Source organism: Oncorhynchus mykiss, chromosome 1, assembly GCF_057628025.1.
Source record: "Oncorhynchus mykiss isolate SJ-2025 chromosome 1, ASM5762802v1, whole genome shotgun sequence".
Classification (NCBI taxonomy): domain Eukaryota; kingdom Metazoa; phylum Chordata; class Actinopteri; order Salmoniformes; family Salmonidae; genus Oncorhynchus; species Oncorhynchus mykiss.
In genome coordinates, this window is record NC_143022.1 from 30,373,297 (window position 1) to 30,397,481 (window position 24,185).

The 24,185-nt window shown below is 41.8% G+C and overlaps 1 protein-coding gene across 1 annotated transcript in view; it reads left to right on the plus strand.

Annotated features, from left to right (window-relative positions):
- LOC110520661 (insulin-like growth factor 1 receptor) overlaps positions 1-21,966 on the plus strand; it is a 165,769-nt gene extending 143,803 nt beyond the window's left edge. The window contains exons 17-21 of the mRNA XM_021598084.3: positions 482-586; positions 826-985; positions 1,237-1,366; positions 9,576-9,710; positions 17,092-21,966. Coding sequence (XP_021453759.2) covers positions 482-586; positions 826-985; positions 1,237-1,366; positions 9,576-9,710; positions 17,092-17,626 — 1,065 coding nt within the window. The 3' untranslated portion in view covers positions 17,627-21,966. The remainder of the gene's footprint in view (positions 1-481; positions 587-825; positions 986-1,236; positions 1,367-9,575; positions 9,711-17,091) is intronic.
- The last annotated feature ends 2,219 nt before the right edge of the window (positions 21,967-24,185 follow it).

Consider the following 24,185-nt stretch of genomic DNA (forward strand, 5'->3'; position numbering starts at 1 on the left):
TCAGAGGTCAAAGCCAGGGCAAACTACCCAGGGCACAGGGAGCTGCAGTATAATTCCAGTATAACCTGAGGCCAGCTGTAACTGTGTGATCGAGACCTTTGTGCTCTATCACAGCCGAATCCTCATTAATTCAGATAAACGGAAATGTTAAGGATTTCCCCCTTGGAAAAACTCTGTTACAACCTTTTAGCATGTCTGGGTGATTAAAAGCCGAACACTTAATTATTAAGCTCAATTTGAATAATTTAGAGGCAAGGAGGAGTTTTTTTCTGCTTTCCTCAAAGCTCCACAGTCGTTTTAGTTAAAAGGAGCCAGAGTAGTTTCAAAAGCAAGAACATTCCACATCACTTCAGTCACTTAGTGAATATTAGCACTTAGATATCTGTTTCTTTCCCAAAAGTTTCAGAAGGAATACTACACCAATGTTGTTTGTGCTCATCTACCCTGATACCCTCTCGGTGCTGTGTTGTGATTGGTGTAGGTGCGTCTGCTGGGCGTGGTCTCTCAGGGACAGCCCACCTTGGTGATAATGGAGCTGATGACCCGTGGAGACCTGAAGAGTCACCTGCGCTCGCTCCGTAAAGAGGTATGTGTACATTACCCCTCCTGCTCTTTATAACATAGTCTCTCACAGAACTCAAGTCTGTGTGTCAGTGCATTAATCATCTATTAATACGGCACACACACACACCTCCGTCAGTTGGTCTCTCACATTGTGTGGTGTGCCCTGGCCATGGTTCAGTGCTGCAGACAGCAGGGAGAAGGAGGTTGGAGGGATAGACTGAATGGCCTGCTTGTGCTCACGTCTCTGCCTCTTTGCCACAGAACACGTCCAGCCAGGTTCTGCCCCCGCTGAAGAAGATGATCCAGATGGCAGGGGAGATTGCGGACGGCATGGCATACCTCAACGCCAACAAGTTCGTCCACAGAGACCTGGCTGCCAGGAACTGCATGGTGGCGGAGGACTTCACCGTCAAGATCGGGGGTGAGTGCCTTAAAATACAGTATTACTTCTACTTCCCCCTGTTTGTTTAATGCTAAACTCCCTCTGCTCTGCTGTACTCCAAAGTAAGTATTTTGAGATCACTGAGTGCTTGAGGGAGAGGAATAGCTTTCAGATGTAAATGGACAGAAGAGAAGGAGAGGTGAGGAATGGATTAGGCCTCATGAGCATCCACTCCCTCACATTAGTGGGATATTTAGTGGCCACTCAAAATTCTCTTCTCTTCTTCTCAGACTTTGGCATGACGCGAGACATCTACGAGACGGATTACTATCGGAAAGGAGGGAAGGGCCTTCTGCCAGTCCGCTGGATGTCCCCAGAGTCGCTGAAAGACGGAGTGTTCACCACAAACTCTGATGTCTGGTAAGAGCTCCTCGCCTCTGACTCACACACACGCGCATACACAGACCTGCGCAGTACACTAGCTGTATGTGTGCTAGAATATTGCATGCTCTCTCCGGGACTAGCGTGGGGAAAACAGGCCTATCACTTCACACACACAGTCCATGTCCTAAGGAAGTTAGGAATTCATCTGGATGCTATTATAGTTAGTAGGTACAGTACATTTTGGCAGTGAAAAGTAGTTCCTGTTTAGTCCAGTTCCTCTGTGCTTTCAGGAACATAGAGTGAGTTTAGAACAGCAGATCAACGCTCCTTCCAGTTCTCTCTCTGGAATGGGTTGCTTTAGAGAACTATAGCTGTTTCCTAGCTCCTTAGTTTTTGTTTCCCAATCGAAAGTGTCCCACGGGTCTGTCCCTACAAGCACACTTAAACTCCTCCAGATGTTTTCCAATGATGGTTTAGAGTGCCAACAGAAATTCACCTCCACGTCCCATTCCCTATCTTTGTCTTTGAAGTCACGCAGATGAAAACAAGCATTGTGGGAACTTATTCTGGGCTCCTATGAAATTACCAGTAGGTGTCTTTTCTTGTTTATCTAAAAAAAAGTATCTTTCAACACACTCCTGTTTCAGCCAATTAGATACAAGTCAATGTAATAAAATGTTTTTTTAACCCTCATACTACCAACATCTTTTACATACATGGATTACTCACTGGGGTCATTTTGACCCAAAGAAGAAACTATTGGAAAAAGCAACAATCATAGCAAAATATCAACATATTTCTTATTAAAACATTATTAGTCATGTAAATAATGTGTATCTGAAATTTAACAAAATAGTCAAAACAGATTGTTATTCTAGCAATCATTTTAATATTCTGTAAAGCAAAAATATATATATTTTCCCTTAAATGATATGCAGCTTTTTTTTAGAAGTACAATCCACATTTGTACTAAAAAGCTGATTTACAATAATTTGGTTGAAGTATAATTTAGTTCTTAGAATTTTGAAGTAAATACAAATTTTGTCATATTTGGTCAAATCGACTCCCATTTAAAGGGTGGTACACCAAAATTTGAAGTATTCTTAATTTGATTCATCCATTGATCATGAGAGACAATGAACAAAAATATGGCATAGTTTTATTTATTTATTTACCTCACAGATAGCATTTGCATTGCTGCTAGTGAAACAATGGGAGTGGTAAGGCCGTGGTAAGGCCTATGGCAGGATGCTTCAAAAAGCATGCCCAAATCCTCAATGTCACGTTAAACCAAATGTTATAGCAACCAAAGTACCATAACAAGTTGCACATATAACATATACTATAGGATTTCTGCTATTTATGTAACATTTCCTGGAGAATAACTATTATTCGGAGAATACACACCAATACAGCACTATGTGTACATTCGGAGGGTAGGTGATTTCTTTACTCTAGTTCTATCAAGTATTCCTACCACTGACAGACTTTATATGAGTTGTTTTGACTGCAACTAAGCATATATGTAAGGTCATTTTGATTCTGTACACAGTCATACCTAATTCTAAACAGTAATAACCATAGGTGAGTATATAAGGTGCTCTATCTCTGCCGGTGATATATTTATCTGCTCAAAATCACTAATACAGGTCATCCTTCACCCTCTGATGATATGTAGAACTTAATATTATGTCTCCCGAGTATTCTGGATTCAAATACACTCTGAATCTACAGAGAAAAGTCTATCTGAGTTCTGTAATTGCAGTTCTATCAAGTATTTATATGAGTTTTATATGCACAAAAAGAAGGTCATTCTCCTTTTGTGCAGTCATTTGATACGTGATATAGAAAAGTACAAACTTAGTACATGGAGAGCTATATCTCTGCAGATGATCTGTCTGTCTGGTCACAATTGCTGATACAGGTCCCCATCCAACCTCTGGTGATAAGGATAACGTGTTATTACGCCTCCAGAGAAACCTAGATTCAAATAAATGTCCTGTTCATCAAATTACTATAGGTGGAATTATGTGTTTAAAAGTACATATTGATACAGGAACACTTAACAATGATTTTGATTTATTGAGAACAAGCTGACTGACAAAGTCACAATGATGCTGTCTACACATAATGCACAAACAGGGCCGATGGAGAAATGTTGTTTTTCATCACAAAATGGGCGGCTCTTGTAATGCGCTCCAGCATTCAACGCAGTTTTTTCCTACCTGGAAATTGAGACCCGACATACTATTCCTTGAGAAGACTGAGGGGAAGTGTGAGGTGAGTTTTGCACTCTTTCATGGAGAAAGATTTGGGACCGGTATGTTCACAATCTGAAAAGGGTGAAGGAGATGAGGAGTGGGGCTGCCTCTGGTGTGTCCCCTACCGATTTTCAGACAACTGGATTGGTTTCGTGTTCACGGGAGACATCGTCAGACAGACACAAATATGCCAGAAACGGTATGTACTCGTCATGCAACCGAGTCCTTTTGTATAGTCAGTGTGTGTGTTTGTGACCTTATGTTTAGCAGACATAGTTAGAACATGTGAAATCAGTTATTTTCTGGATGTGAGAAATTGTGAGTGGGAAATATTCCGTGCCTGTGTTATCATAATGAATAGCAGGCTAGTTCAAACATCAGAAAACAGACAGTGTGTTGTGTTAAGTAGATTGAGATGTTGATGAAATCAGTTATTTGGGGTAAACATTTTAACTCAAAGGAGCCAATGGAGATGTTTTAAGATTGCTTACATTGTATTCTAATACATTCGCCATCTTCTTGTTGGTCTTGGAGGGAGTGGTGTTTTGGACAGTCCAGAGACGGAGCTGAGCCCTGAGGGCCCATCTACAGGTGGTTCATCATGCCTTCTCACCAACACCCAACCCACCGTCCAGGCGCACCCTTTTCTCTTCCCTGTACCTCCATCAACCTCTACCCCATCTCCCCGACACAGATCCAATGGCCGGAAGAGGAAGGCAACGGAGGATCCTTTGGACACTGACATTATGCAGCGGGTAGATGACTTAAAGAAACAGCAGCAGGAGTTACAGAAACAGCAGCGGTGTCCAGCAAAGGCCGTCTACAACGTCATGGTACCATGGATGGTCTATTCCTGCTGATCAGTCTCCCATTTGTCTCACCCCAAAAAATATGTTGTTGTGTTTTTTTTTCTTATTCATACGTTAAGGCCGTGGGTAATTTCCTAGATTTTTTTGGTGCATGTTTCTTTTACTTGCAGTGCTTTCGGAAGTGTTCAGACCCCTTTGCTTTTAATCCCCCCCCTCATCAATCTACACACAATACCTCATAATGACAAAGCAAAAACAGGTTTTTATACATTTTTGCAAATTTGTTAAAAACAATGATATCACATTTACATAAGTATTCAGACCCTTTACTCAGTACTTTGTTTAAGCATCTTTAGAAGTGATTACAGCCTTGATTCTTCTTGCGTATGACGCTACAAGCTTGGCACACATGTATTTGGGGAGATTCTCCCATTCTTCTCTCAAGATCCTCTCAAGCCCCATCAGGTTGGATGGGGAGCGTCGCTGCACAGCTATTTTCAGGTCTCTCCAGAGATGTTTGATCGGGTTCAAGTCTGACCTCTGGCTGGGCCACTACAGGACATTCAGAGACTTGTTTCCGAAGCCACTCCTACATTGTCCTGTTGGAAGGTGAACCTTCGCCCCAGTCTAAGGTCCTGAGCGCTCTGGAGCAGGTTTTCATCAAGGATCTCTCTGTACTTTGCTCCGTTCATCTTTTCCTTGATCCTGACTGTCTCCCAGTCCCTGCCACTGAAAAACATCCCCACAGCATGATGCTGCCACCAGCATATCTTCACCATAGGGATGGTGCCAGGTTTCCTCCAGACGTGACGCTTGGCATTCAAAGAGTTCGATCTTAGTTTCATCAGACCAGAGAATCTTGTTTCTTATGGTCTGAGAGTCCTTTAGGTGCCTTATGGTAAACTCCAAGTGAGCTGTCATGTGCCTTTTTACTGAGGAGTGGCTTCCGTCTGGCCATTCCACCATAAAGGCCTGATTGGTGGAGTGCTGCATAGATGATTGTCCTTCTGGAAAGTTCTCCCATCTCCACAGAGGAACTCTGGAGCTCTGTCAGAGTGACAATCCCGATTCCCCACTTTGGCCGGGCGGCCAGCTCTAGGAAGAGTCTTGGTGGTTCCAAACTTCATCCATTTAAGAATGATGGAGCCAACTGTGTTCTTGGGGACCTTCAATGCTGCAGAAATGTTTTTGTACTCTTCCCCAGATCTGTGCCTCGACACAATCCTGTCTCGGCACTCTACGGACAATTCCTTCGACCTCATCACTTGGTTTTTGCTCTGACATGCACAGTCAACTGTGGGACCTTATATAGACAGGTGTGTGCCTTTCCAAATAATTTCCAATCAATTGAATTTACCACAGGTGGACACCAATCAAGTTAAAGAAACATCTCAAGGATGATCAATGGAAACAGGATGTTCCTGAACTCAATTTCAAGTCTCATAGCATAGGTTCTGAATACTTATGTAAATAAGGTATTTCTGTTTTTATTTTTATTACATTTGCAAAAATGTCTAAAAACCTGTTTTCGCTTTGTCATTGTGGGGTATTGTGTGTAGATTGATGAGGAAAAAATGAAATGTAATCAATTTTAGAATAAGGGTAAGGAATAAGGAAGGGGTCTGAATACGTTCTGATTGCACTGTATTTCCTCATTCACATGTTACAGGTGTTTACTTTGTTTTTTTTCTTTTATTTCCCCTTTCATCACACTTTTCACCTGTATATTACATTGTTTTACATTGCACTATTTTCCTCTTGTGATAGTAAATGCATATCTAAAAGGCTTACAAATGTATTTGTCTGGTTATTTGTACTTGTGGCAGAAAATATTACAGTTTTGAATCATTCACTCAGTAAACTTGCACTGCGTTGTACATGAGCTATGTAGATGAGGTTAATGTCTTGGGGGCGGGGGTCTGTCCTTGTTGTCCACATTTGGACACACCCATGTACCAAAGCAGGAAGGTCTCCATTGAAAGGCCACTACACAAGACCATGTACAAACTTGTGTTATGTAGATGAGGTTAATGTCTGGAAGGCCTAGACCTTTTATCTCCAGCTGGATGGCCTTTCTCACCCATTTACCATAGCAGGAAAGTTCTCATTGAAAGGCCACTTCACATAACAAGGTTAGGTAAAACGAGAACAAGGACAACGTGATAGTACTCTTTATTGTGATTTGTAAAGTGTGAATAAGAAAACTCCTAAATCCAAACAGCAACATCAAATTCTGTAGCTCACAACATGAAACAAACAGTCATCAACCAGAAGAAGAGAATGTATGTGTGCGTATGTTTTCCAAACCACACCAACATTTACTGTAGTGTAATAGCATGTGTAATAGCAGCATCTTGGAAAGACACTTGACCTGCTGGTGTGAGGAAGTACTCCTTGAGGTTGTTGAACATGTCTATAGCCATTCTGCTGACATGTTTCTTGGCTCCAGGAAGCTGGTGTCCCCTTTGCTGTGTGCTGCCACTCGGCAAAAACCAAATGGTCACAGACAGCCTTTCTGCAGCACTTACGGGTAAGCTGTGAGTTCTCTCGTGCGAGATGTGAGGGGCAAGCCGCTGAAACAAGTCGTAAAATCTGTCAACCCGCATCCGAAAGTATTGAAAATGTCTTTCCTCGTCAATGTTGGACAAGAGACGTGCATTCTCCATCGTTCCCTCTTGTAGTGTTCAGTGGACACATTTTCTCAGTCTTTGTGTTCTTCACCTCCTTAGTAATAGTAGCAGTTCAAGCTCTAGCAATTTCAATTAAATAAGTGTCACGTATACTCCCTCTCCGTCCTCACCTGTCACCATCGTCAAGCGCACCAGCGCCTCATGACCCTCACCTGGACTCCATCACCTCCTTGATTATCTTCCCTACATCTGTCACTCCCCTTGGTTCTTTCCTCAGGTGTTATTGACTCTGTTTCATGTCGGTGTGTTGTTTGTGTTTCGTGTTTATTGTTTTGTTTATTTATTAAAAACACACACCCTGTACTTGCTTCCCGACTCTCAGTGCACTCGTTACAAAGAGACATGTTTGCTTCTGTGGCTAAAAAATTGTGTCATAAAGCATAGAACACCAGACTAGCCTGACATGTAGCTAGCATTTGTAAACAGGCATATAACACCGGATCCGGAAGTTCAAATGTCATCGCTAGCTAGTCAAAAAGAGTTCCTCGGCCCCTCTTGCTTGGTAAGCTTCTCTGGCTCCCCAAGCCCCTAGTGGATTTACACTACACAAGGTGGACTTTCTCTCTGGTAGAAACGCAACGAAAACAGTCTGCTGCCCAAAAAACGACTCCACCCACGTGCATGCACGCACGTCGATCAAGAGTGGAGCTTTTAGCCGCCTTTAGATCCCACAACAGTGGGGGAAATATGGCTTAAGAGAGCTAACAAATAATCATTGGTAATGATGAGTTATTTTGTGTCAAGCTTAGAGTTAAGTTTTGTTTTCTGTTGCAGTTCCTTAGTGGTCTCTAGGTAGTATACAGGCTCATTGTATGGATAAAATATGGATAAGGCAAAATTACACAAACATTTACATTTGTCCTTATTTGATTAATATATGTAGCATGAATGTATGAATAAACGTTTCTTCTGTTCTTTGCACAATCTGCTTCGCACTGTTAGAGAACAGTCCTACTCAACATTACACAATGCAGCACCATCCTTGTAAAGCGCAGCCAGAGGTTATTTACATGCCCTGCTGGGCCCTGTGTATGGATGGTTTTGCCTGTATTACCCTGCATGGTCCTGCTGCTGATGATGGAAGATGCCATTTCCATCGCTTTTCACTAGGCCTGGACAAGAGGAACACCTACAGTATGTGAAAATGCTGTTCATTGACTAGAGTTCAGCATTCAACACTATTCTTCCCTCCAAGGTCGACACCAAGCTCAGAGCCCTGGGACTGGAAACCACTGTCTGCAACTGGAATCCAGACTTCCTGACGGTGGTCTACACAGGCTGTGTGGATTGGAAACAACACCTTCTCCACACTGACTCTTAACACAGGGGACCCCCAGGGGTGTGTCCTCAGCCCTCTGCTGTACTCCCTGTTCACCAACAACTGCATGGCTTTGCACGACTCCAACTCCATCAAGTTTACTGGTAACACCAGAGATGTAGGCCTGATAACCCCACAATGACGAGTTCGCCTATAGGAAGGAGATAAGTGAACTGGCATTGTGCTGCCAGGACAACAACTTCTACCTCAACAACAGCTAAATAAAATATGTTGATTGTTGACTTCAGGAAGCAGGGGGAACATACCATGATCCACATCAATTGGACTGCAGTAGAGAGAGTCAGCAGTTTTAAGTTCCTCGGCGTCCACATCACCGAGGACTTGAGATGGACCAACAACACCACCATTCTTGTCAAGAGGGTGCAACAGATAACTAAAGTTTAAATAAAACAATTAAAATAAGAACAGCGTGTCTACTTCCTAAGGGCGGCTAAAGAAATTCAGCATACTAGCCCTGGTCCTCTCCAAATACTACCACTGCACAATCGAGAGCGTCCTGACCCTTTGCAGCACAGCCTGGTATGGGAATTGCTCGGTCTATAACCGCAAGGCCCTCCAGCGGGTGGTGAAGATGGCCCAGTACATCACCGGGACCATGCTCCCACCCATCCAGGACATCTACTTGAAGCTGTGCCCGAGGAAGGCCAGCAGCATCATCAAGGACCCCACACACCCCAGCCACACTTGAACTGGACTGACCACCTGCACTGACTCTCCGCACCTTAGCTTAGCTCACATGCACTCACTCATGCAAACTCCCACACAGACACATGCATGTACGCACGCACGTCACATCACGTGCTGCTACCAGACTATTATTATTATTGCTAAATACTGCACAATTTAAACACTTGCCCCCCAATCTCCCCCATCCCCAAAACGGGTAGATATTGGACAATAAATTGTGCTTTCCTGTATTATACTTTACAAATATGTATATATTCTACTGAGCCATTTACTTTATGTTCGTATTCTTATCTTGTATTATTTGTTATTGTTGTTGCATTGTCAAGAAAGAGCCTGCAAGTAAGCATTTCACTGGACGATGTACACCATGTCTATCCTATATATACAACTAATAAAACTTGACATTTTAAATTTGTGTTGTTTCTAATATACCTGTCTCCTCTCTGTCTCCCCCTGCAGGTCATTTGGGGTGGTGCTGTGGGAGATTTCTACCTTGTCTGAGCAGCCGTATCAGGGCATGTCCAACGAGCAGGTGCTGCGTTTCGTCATGGAGGGAGGACTCCTGGACAAGCCTGACAACTGTCCTGACATGCTGTGAGTCCCCTGCTCTTTCTTTCAATGTCACTCTGGGACTGAGTCAGAAGCAGGAGAATTTCTCAATGACAGTCTTAGCCACATCTTTCAATATGTGGTGTTTTTCCTATTGTCTGTTCCACTGTTAGGCTTATTCCTTAGGTGCATTTTCTGAAGATATTGTCCTCTAGTACCAGCTCACTGTCATTGTTAAATAAAGGTTCAATTGAATAAAGGTAGGTTCCCTTGCTAAATCTGCCAATATTTCCCTTGCAGCTACTATTTAGAGTTGAGGGGCCAAATGTGCATACTATATCATGAGAGCCATATGCCAGTGGGGAGCCAAGCGAAGGCCTGACTGGTGACATTTACATCACAGGTTAAATGGAGCACAGTGACATCATGGCCCACATGCTCAGCTGGTGTTATGGGAGCTCCCTCCTCAGCAGTAAGCCGAGGTCCATAGAAGGGATGCCACGGCCCGTGTGTGAAAGATGCTGCTCATTCCTGATTAGTGAGGGTTCTGTCATTTTTTTAATATATATTTTGTCCCCCATTTATTTAACCAGGTAGGCCAGTTGAGAACAAGTTCTCATTTACAAGTTCTCATTTTCTCATCAACAACAGCGACCTGGCCAAGATAAAGCAAAGCAGTGCGACAAAAACAACAACACAGAGTTACACATAAATAAACGTACAGTCAATAACACAATAGAAAAATGTATAAACAGTGTGTGAAAATGTAGAAGAGTAGATAGGTAAGGCAATAAATAGGCCATAGTGGTGAAGTAATTACAATTTAGCATTAACACTGGAGTGTTAGATGTGCAGATGATGATGTCCAAGTAGAAATACTGGGGGGGCAAAAGAGCAATATAGGGCTGAGGTAGTTGGATGGGCTATTTACAGAGGGGCTGTGTACAGGTACAGTGATCAGTAAGCTGCTCTGACAGCTGATGCTTAAAGTTAGAGAGGGAGATATGACTCCAGCTTCAGTGATTTATGCAATTTGTTCCAGTCATTGGCAGCAGAGAACTGGAAGGAAAGGCGGCCAAAGGGAAGGTTGGCTTTGGAGATGACCAGTGAAATATACCTGCTGGAGCGCGTGCTACGGGTGGGTGTTGCTATGGTGACCAGTGAGCTGAGATAAGGAGGGGCTTTACCTAGCAAAGACTTATAGATGACCTGGAGCCAGTGGGTTTGGCGACGAATATGTAGTGAGGGCCAGCCAACAAGAACATATCGGTCACAATGGTGGGTAGTATATGGGGCTTTGGTGACAAAACAGATGGCACTGTGATAGACTACATCCAGTTTGCTGAGTGGAGTGTTAGAGGCTATTTTGTAAAGGATCGGTAGGATCGTCAGTTTTACGAGGGTATGTTTGGCAGCATGAGTGAAGGAGGCTTTGTTGCGAAATAGGAAACTGATTCTAGATTTAATTTTAGATTGGAGATACTTAATGTGAGTCTGGAAGAAGAGTTTACAGTCTAACCAGACACCTAGGTATTTGTAGTTGTCCACATATTCTACGTCAGAATCGTCCAGAGTAGTGATGCTCGTCGGGCGGGAGGGTGCAGACAGCAATCGGTTGAAGAGTATGCACTTAGTTTTACTAGCATTTAAAAGCAGTTGGAGGTCACGGTAGGAGTGTTCTATGGCATTGAAGCTTGCTGCTGAGGGTGCTGAGATGTTGGGCGGGGTAGGGGTAGCCAGGTGGAAAGCATGGCCAGCCATGGAAAAATGCTTATTGAAATGATCAATTATCATAGATTTATCTGTGGTGACAGTGTTTTCTATCCTCAGTGCAGTGGGCAACTGGGGGGAGGTGCCCTTATTCTCCATGGACTTTACAGTGTCCCATAAGTTTTTGGAATTAGTGCTACAGGATGCAAATTTCTGTTTGAAAAGTTGCATAACGCGGGGGCTATTCAATGCTAATGCAGAACGCCACAGGATGTTTTTGTGCTGGTCAAGGGAAGTCAAGTCTGGGGTAAACCATGGGCTATATCTGTTCTTAGAGAGAGACTGTCTGTCGATCTTGGTCTTGGTCTTGTCTGGAAAAGTGGAATGGAACAGCCTCCCTAGCTGTCAGGCAGCTCTGCTGTGTACATGCATTTCTCCTCTCTGCCTCTCATCTCAATGCGAAGGCTTTCCCTCTTTCCCTCACCTTACAGAGAGGGGAGAGAGGGGCTGGTGTTATGCAGACACAAACCTTGGGTTTCTATGGCAGCCTCAGAGTGGTGTCCTGATTGCAAGAGTGTGTGAATTGTGTTACGCAGGGGAGGGAGAGAGTGTGGGGTGGGGGAGGGTTTGTACTGGAAAGGTTGCCGCTGCTGGTAGCTTCTCCTCTAGTGAGTTAGTGGAGAGTTACAGTACGGAGACCTGCAGAGCCAGGAGCCAACAAGGGCTGTAGAACAATGCTGTAGTCAGGCTGAAGAAAGAGGGGGATTGAGAGAGAAGACAACGAGAGAGAGAAGAGAAGAAGACAATGATAACATCATTTTTAAAGTATGAGTCATATTTGAAAAGTTTTCCCATCTTTACCAATATACAGTTGAAGTTGGAAGTTTACATACACTTTGGTTGGAGTCATTAAAACTCGTTTTTCAACCACTCCACAAATTTCTTGTTAACAAACTATAGTTTTTCTACTTTGTGCATGACATAAGTAATTTTTCCAACAAGTGTTTACAGACAGATTATTTCACATATAATTCAATGTATCACAATTACAATTGGGTCAGAAGTTTACATACACAAAGTTGACTATGCCTTTAAACAGCTTGGAAAATTCCTGAAAACGATGTCATGGCTTTAGAAGCTTCTGAAAGGCTAATTGACCCCATTTGAGTCAATAGAAGGTGTACCTGTTGATGTATTTCATGGCCTACTTTCAAACTAAGTGCCCCTGTCACAGTTGTTGAAGGAGGACCAAGGTGTAGCGTGGTGAGCGTACATTTTACTTTATTTAAGAAATGACGGCGACAAAACAATAAACATACAAAACAAACCGTGAAGCTTAAGGCTAAGTGCCATCAAACAAAGTGAACTTCCCACAAGCACAGGTGGGAAAAAGGGTACGGTTCCCAATCAGAGACAACTATAGACAGCTGCCCCTGATTGAGAACCATACCCGGCCAAAACATAGAAATAGAAAATCATAGAAACACAAAACATAGAATGCCCACTCCAACTCACGCCCTGACCAAACCAAAATAGAGACATAAAAATGATCTCTAAGGTCAGGGCGTGACAGCCCCTTTGCTTGACATCATGGGAAAATCAAAAGAAGTCAGCCAAAAACAAAAAATTGTAGACCTCCACAAGTCTGGTTCATCCATGGAAGCAATTTCCAAATGCCTGAAGGTACCACGTTCATCTGAACAAACAATAGTACGCAAGTATAAACACCATGGGACCACGCAGCCGTCATCAGGAAGGAGACACATTCTGTCTCCTAGAGATGAATGTACTTTGGTGCGAAAAGTGCAAATCAATCCCAGAACATCAGCAAAGGACCTTGTGAAGATGCTGGAGGAAACAGGTAAAAAAAGTATCTATATCCACAGTAAAACGAGTCCTATATCGATATAACCTGAAAGGCCGCTCAGCAAGGAAGAAGCCACTGCTCCAAAACTGCCATAAAAAAGCCAGACTACGGTTTGCAACTGCACATGGGGACAAAGATTGTACTTTTTGGAGAAATGTACTCTGGTCTGATGAAACAAAAATAGAACTGTTTGGCCATAATGACCATTGTTATGTTTGGAGGAAAAAGGGGGAGGCTTGCAAGCCGAAGAACACCATCCCAACCGTGAAGCACGGGGGTGGCAGCATAATTTTGTGGTGGTGCTTTGCTGCAGGAGGTACTGATGCACTTCACAAAATAGATTGCGTCATGAGGGAGGAAATTATGTGGATACTATGAAGCAACATCTCAAGACATCAGTTAAAGCTTGGTCACAAATTTGGTCACAAATTGGTCTTCCAAATGGACAATGACCCCAAGCATACGTCCAAAGTTGTGGGAAAATGGCTTAAGGACAACAAAGTCAAGGTATTGGAGTGGCCATCACAAAGCCCTGACCTCAATCCTACAGAAAAGTTGTGGGCAGAACTGAAAAAGCGTGTGCGAGCAAGGAGGCCTACAAACCTGACTCAGTTACTCCAGCTCTGTCAGGAGGAATGGGCCAAAATCCACCCAACTTATTGTTGGATTCTTGTGGAAGGCTACCCAAACCGTTTGACCCAAGTTAAACAATTTAAAGTTAATTATATCAAATACTGAGTGTATGTAAACTTCTGACCCACTGGGAATGTGATGAAAGAAATGAAAGCTGAAATAAATCATTCTCTCTACTATTATTCTGACATTTCACATTCTTAAAATAAAACGGTGATCTGAACTGACCTAAGACAGGGATTTCTTACTAGGATTAAATGTCAGGAATTGTGAAAAACTGAGTTTAAATGTATTTGGCTAAGGTGTATGTAAATTTCCGACTTCAACTGTATGGGTATCAAATCAGTCAAATGAAAAAAAACTTACTGTGAAATGCTTCCTTACAAGCCCTTAACCAACAATGGAAAAGAAAGATAATAGTTAAGAAAGATATTTACTAGATAAACTAAAGTTAATAAAATAAATTAGCAACAATAAAATAACAATAACGAGGCTTTATACAGGTTAGTCGATGTAATTGAGGTAATATGTACATGTAGGTAGGGGTAAAGTGACTATGCATAGATAATAAACAGCGTGTAACAGCAGTGTAAAATCAGAATTATTATGGGGATGAGTGAAAATGTAAATGCACATATGCTATACTATACTGAACAAAACTGTTGGTCCCATGTTTCATGAGCTGAAATCAAAGATCCCCGAAATTTTCCATACACACAAAAAGCTTATTTCTCTCCAATTTTGTGCACTAATTTGTTTACAATCCATGTTGGTGATCGTTTATCCTTAGCAAAGATAATTATTCCACCTGACAGGTGTGGCATATCAAGAAGCTGATTCAAAGACATGATCATTACACAGGTGCACCTTGTTCTGGGGACAATTAAAGGCCACTCTAAAATGTGTTTTGTCATACAACACAATGCCAAAGATGTTTCAAGTTTTGAGGGAGCATGTAATTGGCATGCTGACTGCAGGAATGTCCACCAGAGCTGTTGCCAGAGAATTGAATGATAATTTCTATACCATAAGCTGCCTCCAACATCTTTTTAAAGACCACGTGTAACCATGCCAGCTCAGGAGCTCCACATCTGGCTTCTTTACCTTAGACCAGTCACCCGGAGAGCTGATGAAATTGTGGGTTTGCACAACCAAAGAATCGTCAGAAACCTACTCAGGGAAGCTCATCTGTGTGCTTGTCATCCTCACCTGGGTTTTGACCTGACTGCAGTTCGATGTCGTAACCAATTTCAGTGGGCAAATGCTCACCTTCGATGGCCACTGGCACGCTGGAGAAGTGTACTCTTCACGGATGAATACCGCTTTCCACTCTACCAAGCAGATGGCAGACAGCGTGTATGGTGTCGTGTTAGCGAGCGGTTTGCTGATATCAACTTTGTGAACAGAGTGCCCCATGATGGCGGTGGGGTTATTGTATGGGCAGACATAAGCTACGGACAACGAACCCAATTACATTTTATCTATGGCAATTTGAATGCAATTTATCCACCGCCATTGCCTCATGTTTCAGCATGATAATGCACAGCCCCATGTCGCAAGGATCTGTACACAAATCCTGGAACCTGAAAATGTCCCAGTTCTTCCATGGCCTGTATATTCACCAGACATGTCACCCATTGAGATCGTTTGGGATTCAATGTGTACGACAGCATGTTCCACTTCCCGCCAATATCCAGCAACTTCTCACAGACATTGAAAAGGACTGGAACAACATTCTACAGGCAGCCTGATCAACAGCCTGATCAACTTTATGCGAAGGAGATGTATCACACTGCATGAGGCAAATGATGGTCACACCAGATACTGACTGGTTTTCTGATCCATGCTCCTAGCTTTTCTTTTAGGTATAATTGACCAACATGTGAAATACATGTGAAATCACAGTCATGTGAAATACATAGATTTGGACCTAATGAATTTATTTTAAATGACTGATTTTTATGTATGAACTGTATCTCAGTATAATCTTTGAAATTGTTGCATGTTGAGTTCATATTTTAGTTCAGTATAGATAGAATTATGGCAATATCTAAGATACTGTTCTATGGTGAAATATGACTAGACCTTTGGTCCAATGTTAGAAAGCTGCACGAAAAGAACAGATTTTCTGAGTGGTGATATTGTGGAACATGTTACTGGTCAGGCCTGCAGCTGCAGATTCCTGTTTATTAATGGTCTGTCATAGCATAGGTTGCTCTCTTTTGTAGCTCTCTCGATCTCTACTCTGGTAGAGGCTTGCATTGGTATTTATAATGTTGTGAACGATGCAACATTTACATATCGTGATGTGAGTGAAATTATGTGAAAAGTAAAATGTGTTTGTGTGTGATGAGGAGCTGGGTGCTGACATGATTTATTGTAGCGTATTTTCTCATTTCACAAACGACCGAAAGTTATACACAGCGACAGATTGTCCAGGAAGAATTTTCAGCGTGCCAACGTCAAGCAGACAGGTTACTCTGGTACATGGGCCCAGCTCCAAGCATTACGACCATTTTCATGGGAGGTCTTGCAGCCGGGGTTTAGTTTAGCCATCTGAAAGGCAACTTTAAGAGACTCACTCACTGAGAGGCTAAAGAACAAGCCATGACCAACCCTCCCTCCTGCTGGCTGAAACTTAGTTTGAAGTTAAGTGTCTTCTTCAGAGAGAACTACCCAGAAAGCTTTGGTGCGGAGAGGCTGAGATACCCAGCTGTACAGGCTGTTGTGGGATCGGACATAGAGAGGTGGCTGCCGGGAGAGAGGGAGATGACTAAGTGATTTATGTCAGTAGGCTGTAGAAGGTATTCTTAGCTTGTTTGTGTATAATGTAATATGTGGTGTGTGGTCGAGCACCACACCAAACTGTAATGATTCTCTTTTCATGGTGTTGTTTTGATGTTTTCTGTGTTCTGTCGCTAGCCTAGCACAGTATGCTCATGTATGATTTACTGTCTATTTGTACACATGCTGTAGTATGATATATGATGGTAGATTCTTACTGACGTTCTATGCATAGTTGGCAGTAGCTGTTTGTATAGAAACCTCTGGAAGTTGTTTGTTTCAGTGAGTATCAGAAACATTTTCATTGGCTCTATCTTGGTGCACTCTGCCACCTTATGGTGAGAAGATGCAATGATAGATTTATTGGATCCTATTTTAGTTGAATCCTTCATATTATGTATAATAAATTAGGTCATGTGTTTGTGCCCTTAGGTTTGAGCTGATGCGGATGTGCTGGCAGTACAACCCCAAGATGCGTCCTTCCTTCCTGGAGATCATCAACAGCCTCAAGGAGGAGCTGGAGCCTCCGTTCAGTGAGATGAGCTTCTTCTTCAGCGAGGAGAACAAGCCCCCGGACACTGAGGAGCTGGACATGGAGGTGGAGAACATGGAGAACGTGCCACTGGACCCTGCACCCAGCAGACCCCCCACTGCTGTTCCTCTGCCCTCCCAGGGACCCATGGGGGCCACAGGGGGCTCAGCACCCCCTCCTCCCCAGCAGTTATCCCCAATGCAATGCCCTTCTAATACCCTGAAGGGACCTGGCTCTCCCTCCACCTCAGTCCCGGCTGCCTCTGTCTCGGCCTCCCCAGGCCTGGCCTTGGACAAGCACTCAGGACAGATATCGGCCAACGGGCCAGTGGTGGTGCTGCGGCCCAACTTTGAGGACACACAGAACTACGCTCACATGAACGGGGGGCGCAAGAATGAGCGGGCGCTGCCACTGCCCCAGTCTTCAGCCTGCTGATCCCCTCCTCCCCCCTCAGCCAGATCACCCCACTCCTTCTCTTCTCACACAGGGTAACATAAACTTCTCCCCTGTTTTAGTTATAATGGGGTGATGGATGAGTGAATAACTGACACATTATACTACTCTACTGCAGTAGGAGTCTTTAATTTTTAAATAATAATATCAAGATTTATTATTGAATACCAAGACTGAGAAACAGCACAGAAACCTGCTAAAGCGTTTGGAGTATGGTGACTCAGAACGAACAACACTGGGAAGCTCTAGTGTTTACTTCTTATTTAGTATTTGTTACTTTAAAAACATCATTAAAGAAGGACATCATCAAATATTCCCTGACTGACAGGTATTGTAAGTGAGAGACAATAACTTTAAAAAATAATTTGAAGCATATCTGCTAGAAAATCCAACAGACGAGCTCATTTAGATCATTTCTGAGAGAATAATGTGTATATCTGAGTGTGTTTATACTGCCTTCAGAAAGTATTAAGACCCCTTGACTTTTTCCCCAAAAAATTACGTTACAGCCTTATTCTAAGATATTTTTACCCTATAATGACAAAGCAAAAATAGATTTAGCAAGTATTCCTGCCCTTTGTTATGAGATGCATACTGTTTCCATTGATCATCCTTGAGATGTTTCTACAACTTGATTGGAGTCAACGAGTGGTAAATTCAGTTGATTGAACGTGATTTGGAAAGGCACACACCTGTCTATATAAGGTCCCACAGTTGACAGTGCACGTCAGAGCAAACACCAAGCCCTGAGATTGTCCGTACAGTTCCAGGACAGGGTTGTGTCGAGGCACAGATCTTAGGAAGGGTAGCAAAATAATTATGCCGCATTGAAGGTCCCCAAGAACACAGTGGCCTCCATCATTCTTAAATGGAAGAAGTTTGGCACCACCAAGACTCTTCCTAGAGCTGGCTGCCCGGCCAAACTGAGCAATCGGAGGAGGTGACCAAGAACCGGATGGTCACTCTGACAGAGCTCCAAAGTTCCTCTGTGGAGATGGGAGACAACCATCTCTGCAGCACTCCATCAGACATTTTTGGTTGAGTGGCCAGACGGAAGCCACTCCTTAGTAAAAGGCACATGACAGCTCGCCTGGAGTTTGCCAAAAGGCACACAAAGGACTCTCAAACCATGAGAATCAAGATTCTGTGGTCTGATGAACCAAGATTGAACTCTTTGGCCTGAATGCCAAGGGTCACATCTGGAGGAAACCTGGTACCATCCCTGCGGTGAAGCATGGTGATGGCAGCATCATGCTGTTGGGATGTTTTTCAGCAGCAGGGAGACTAGTCAGGGTCAAGGCAAAGATGAACGGAGCAAAGCACAGAGAGATCCTTGATGAAAACCTGCTCGGGACAAGTCTAAGCACGCAGCCAAGTTGGAACAAGTCTCTGAATGTCCTTGAGTGGCCCAGCCAGAGCCCGGACTTGAACCTGACCAAACATCTCTGGAGAGACCTGAAAATACCTGTGCATCGACGCTCCCCATCCAACCTGACAGAGCTTGAGAGGATCTGCAGAGAAGAATGGGAGAAACTCCTCAAATACATTTGTGCCAAGCTTTTAGCATCATACCCAAGAAGAATTGAGGCTGTAATTGCTGCCAAAGTTGCTTCAACAAAGTACTGAGTAAAGGATCTGAATACTTATGTAAATGTCATTACATTTTTTCATTTTTAATAGATTTGCTAAAATGTCTAAACCTGTTTTTGCTTCGTCATTATGGGGTATTGTGTGTAGATTGATGAGGATTTTTTAAAATCCATTTTAGAATCAGGCTGTAACGTAACAAAATGTGGAAAAAGACGAGGGGTCTGAACACATTCCAAATGCACTGTATTTATATACCAACACATGATTCTCTCAACAGCATGATATAGCTCCTCTTAAAAACCTATGGTCATCGGTATACTTCTCCCACATTTCAGACATTGATGTGTTCTGGACTAGGATAATTGGTTTTCCTGTAAATATTCCTGGAAGGATTTCAGGAGTGGGTAGATATCATAGAGGGAGGGCAATTGTGAATTGGACACATTTTTTGTCAAATCAAAGTTAGTAGTTTTCTCCTTCTTGCTCTTCATTTGTCCTATTGATTTGACATGAAGAGAAACATAATCAAGCATCCTAAAAAACCCAAATTGCTGTTTATTTTGTTTTCTACTTCACAATTACAATCAAATTGTAAAAGGAATTTGCCTGTTTTCTCTTGTTTTTTTTCCTCCGAGTTACATCAGAGCCCTTATTGGATTCCTCTTCTATTGTATGTGTCATCTGAGAGATGAAAACACCAACATCACCAACAGAGACATTTAGCGAAAAGGACTTGGCGCCAAAAATGCAACACATACAGTTTCAAACCTGAAGTGGAAGGTATTGGATCAGTTCTAATACAAGGAGAACTAAAGGACTCAACAGAACTCCACCTTGTGACTATACATACGTCTGCTAAAAGCATGCGAGGCATTGTACGCAGCAGATCTTTTTTAGACTTGTCATTAGTCTCTCTGTACAATTCAAACATTTATATAAAGGTCTTACAGTTGTATGTTAGACCTTAGGATCATTTTCACACACATCAATGGTTTGTCACTTTTATAACTTTTGTACTGTTCAGATGTTCACCTGTACAGAATGAAGCTGCTATTTTATTATTTTTCTTTTTTAGATGTTTTATATATATATATATATATATATATATATATATATATATATATATATATATATATATATATATATATATATATATATATATATATATATATATATATATATATATAAAAGGAATCATATATATATATATATATATATATATATATAAAAGGAATCCTTCAGGTTTAATAGTTTATGATCTCCACTACAGTCCATTTCTTATGCATCATACTTCTCCAAGCAAAGAAAATGATCATTTAGATATAAAATGACTTTTCTCTCTTCTTTACCCCAGAAGGTTGTCTGTATCACCACATATTCTCCATTGCCTTTAACATTTTTATGAACATGTTTTCCTTTGCATTCTTTTTTTGTAGATTTCTATATTATTATTGTTATTATTATTATTAGTTTGAATGGACACCTTAGCTCCATGTGTGAGCGTGTACATTTTGTCACCCTTCTTGTACCAGTTGTCTAGCAATGCGCCTAGTTATTCCCCCCTAGGTGCAACTCAATCTCAGGTCGAAGTAAAGGTTTTGCTTTCTCCATACATTCTCATTACTGTCCTCTGCTTGTTTCACCTCTCTGTCGAGTCCAATAGTGCCCTCTCCCCTCCCCTCCAGCCCCACACTGAAATGTACAGTACACCTGCCTCCCCCAGTGCCTCCTTTTGAAGTCAGGATTAGTTCCACAGGATTTTCTTTTTTTCTACTGCATCTGGTGTTTTAACCCATCCATTTTCCTGCCTCTCAATTAATAGGGCTAATTGGGTTGTCTTGTTTGCCTTAATTATCCCAACCACTCACCATCCCCTCAAAGAAGACTCATCCATAATCATGGTTCTCTTTTTGTGTCTTAGATTTCAAACGCAGCATTACTGCTTATTCTCCTTTATCATTCGATTCATTTCTGTTGTCATACTCATTTTCTTGTGATGAAAGTGAAAACAGTTTCTGTTGTTATTCTCCTTAAACATGGCATCTGTAAACCAAATAAGGATGGGTTAAAGTCCAGGGAAGTGGTCACATTTCAATGTCATGAATGGAATAGGTCTTAGTGGGGGTGTCGGTATGAAACATGTTTTTGAAGCACTTCTCCTTTTGAAAAAGTGTTGCTTGGTGATTATTTTTTCCTTCTTTGAAGGTTCTCTCTGTAGGATTGTTATTTATTTTTTAATTTTCCTTTTGTGATATCAGTTTAAATCACTGTATAAAGGCCCCATGATTCAGTATAAAGTTGGATTTTTTTATATGTATTTTCTTTGGTGTCATGACTGGGGATGTTTTTCTTTTTTTCCCTTCAAGTATATATCTACCTCACTCTTTTAAAGTATATGTATGTGTATGAAAACAAAAGTACATCTCACCTTTTCTCATTAGTCCGTATAAGGTAACCTCACAGTCCTCTGGATCCGGGTAGACCTCATTATCAATACACACCACACACACACCTAGGTTGGAGTGGAGATGGGATGTAGCTCGTGTGGTTCTAATTCTATTTGGTCCCGTATGCTTAACGATTGCTGTATCAACAAAACTTTCTGCTGGTCCAAAGATTTTAAATAGAAAATAAAGTATGTTGGTAGTATGAGAAAGTATGAGGATTTTTAATGTATGTGGTACAGATTATGTTACAGGTTTGATTTAATAAAAGACATTGACTGGCCTGTATTTCTCAGGAAATGGCTAAAGTCCGACTCTCATGGTTTGAGCGCTAACATGCTAACCTGGTTACCTAATAATGCTAACTTAGAATAACATCAAATTACTATTGTGATAGGAAGTGTTTATAGTAGGCTACATAAAATCACAGTACAGTATGTATTGGTAGAGAGAAGGACACAGCTAACTCAGACATGCAGGGCCGTAGCCAAGACATTTTAATAAAGTAGAATCTCATTTACTGCATTTCTGTACAATTTAAAAACTGCCAAATGCTATTTGGAGAACAGCAAAAACAACCATTGTCATATTGGTTGCTGTAGCTTCATTCACCTCAGTTGTTCTACAAATGCATAGCCTACTAGTTATACAATTAGATGAAAAACTATAATTGAAAATGTACAGAGTTGTGTAGCAGAAAAAGCATTTTATTAACAAAAGGTGAACAAATACGTTTGCTAAACATAACTTTTTTGTTGTTGCAGTTTTATAGTTCATTTCCTGCAATTCTACACATGACTTATGCCATGTTAATATGATATCTGAGTGAGAGTAACTAACTAAATCAATGGAGGAGGCCACTTGGAGGTCTGGGCACCTGGGCACATGCCCTGCGTTCCCGGTCAGTAATTTGGCCATGATTACTACAAGTCTAGATAGCTAACTAGAGTAATTTACCAATCTACAATGTTTTCTGACATGGGCTGATTGAGTGACTGTCAGTGACATATACACAAGAGAGACTGCTGATGCACAGCCAAGTTTCAAAATTGCACCTTATGTATTCTATTATTCTAACTCTCAACAGTAATTCAAAATAATTACTGATGTCTGGACCTCGGTGTCCTCATATGTAGCTACACCCTGCAGAAATCCCATCTCACCTCCTCCGCAAACAAGGATTTCACAACAAGAAATCCTCAGATCATACAGCTGCCAAGAAGGGTGAAGCTGAACGATAACTTCTTTATTTTCAATTGTATCTATGTATTTAGGTAGAGTTCAAACAAATCAGTATGTTGGAATCAAGCAATTCTTTTTAAACAAAAAATGGGAAACATTGCATTTATCATCTTTAATCATTCAAGACATTTTGCAAGACAGAAATCCTTTGCTATTGTAATGTACTGTATATTGGAAAACAAGGTAGGTCAGAGGATGTTTGGCTTTAGCCTGAATTCTGGATAACTAAACCACTACTGACATCGAAACAACTCCTGTAGAATGTTTGCCGACACTGGCTTCTGGTTACAGCTTACACATTTCTTCTTGTAAAACTGGTCATTGCTAATATGCTATGTAAAGTACTGATTTCCCCTAAAGTAAAACTGATGGCACTTATTTCTGTGAAACCCTACTCAACATAAACCATACTCACATACTCCTACACTCAATAGCCCCACAAGTTCTCAAAGTCAGGGCTACAACTATGAAAATAAGCTTTGTCCCTTATGTTGCTGGGAGCAGTTGAGTGTGGAAATAACTGGCGTTCGAGAGATATTAGGTCAATATGGAGTAATTGTGGTACATGAAGGCAAACACAGGTTAAGACACCACATACTCTGTCCTGGGAGGGATGTCTCAAAGCAGACCAACTGTAGAAAGAACATCTACAGCCGTCTGCTGCTGCTCCAACTCCTTATTCATCTGACAGACAGGACACTGTTGGTTCCTCTGTACCCCTTCATCATCTAATCTCTCCATCCTATCCACCTGCTCCCAATGACTAACTTTTCTAAATAGCTCCCACATTCAAATATTGTAGTATTTTTTTTGTCCCCTGTTAAGATTTTTTAAACAGTTCCAATTGGCTTGGAATAGACTTAACCTCTGAATAGACTCAGAAGTTGAGGTAGTTGATGTTAATGTCCCTTCATTGTAATCTTCATGATCCTCCTCATTGTGATTAGTCTTAAGACTGCACCCCCTGCTTTCTCTATTCTACTGCTGCTGATAATGGCGCTGCTTCAAAAAGGGTGTCTCAATCTGTGGGTGTAAATCCTCTAAGACTGGGCCAATATCAATGGAAGTGTAGTTGAGATGGCATGGTTGGATTTAGACCTCAAATTCTCATCAAAGGTCTTTGTCATTAAGGTTCATAGAAAGGTGAAGCTCTGATTTTGTAGAGCAAAAGACAAGTGGAGTTGAGGGCATATAAACATGATTCTGATTTATGGAGCGAAATGGAGAAAGGTTTTTGGTTCACAGCTCAACAAAACCTGGAAGGC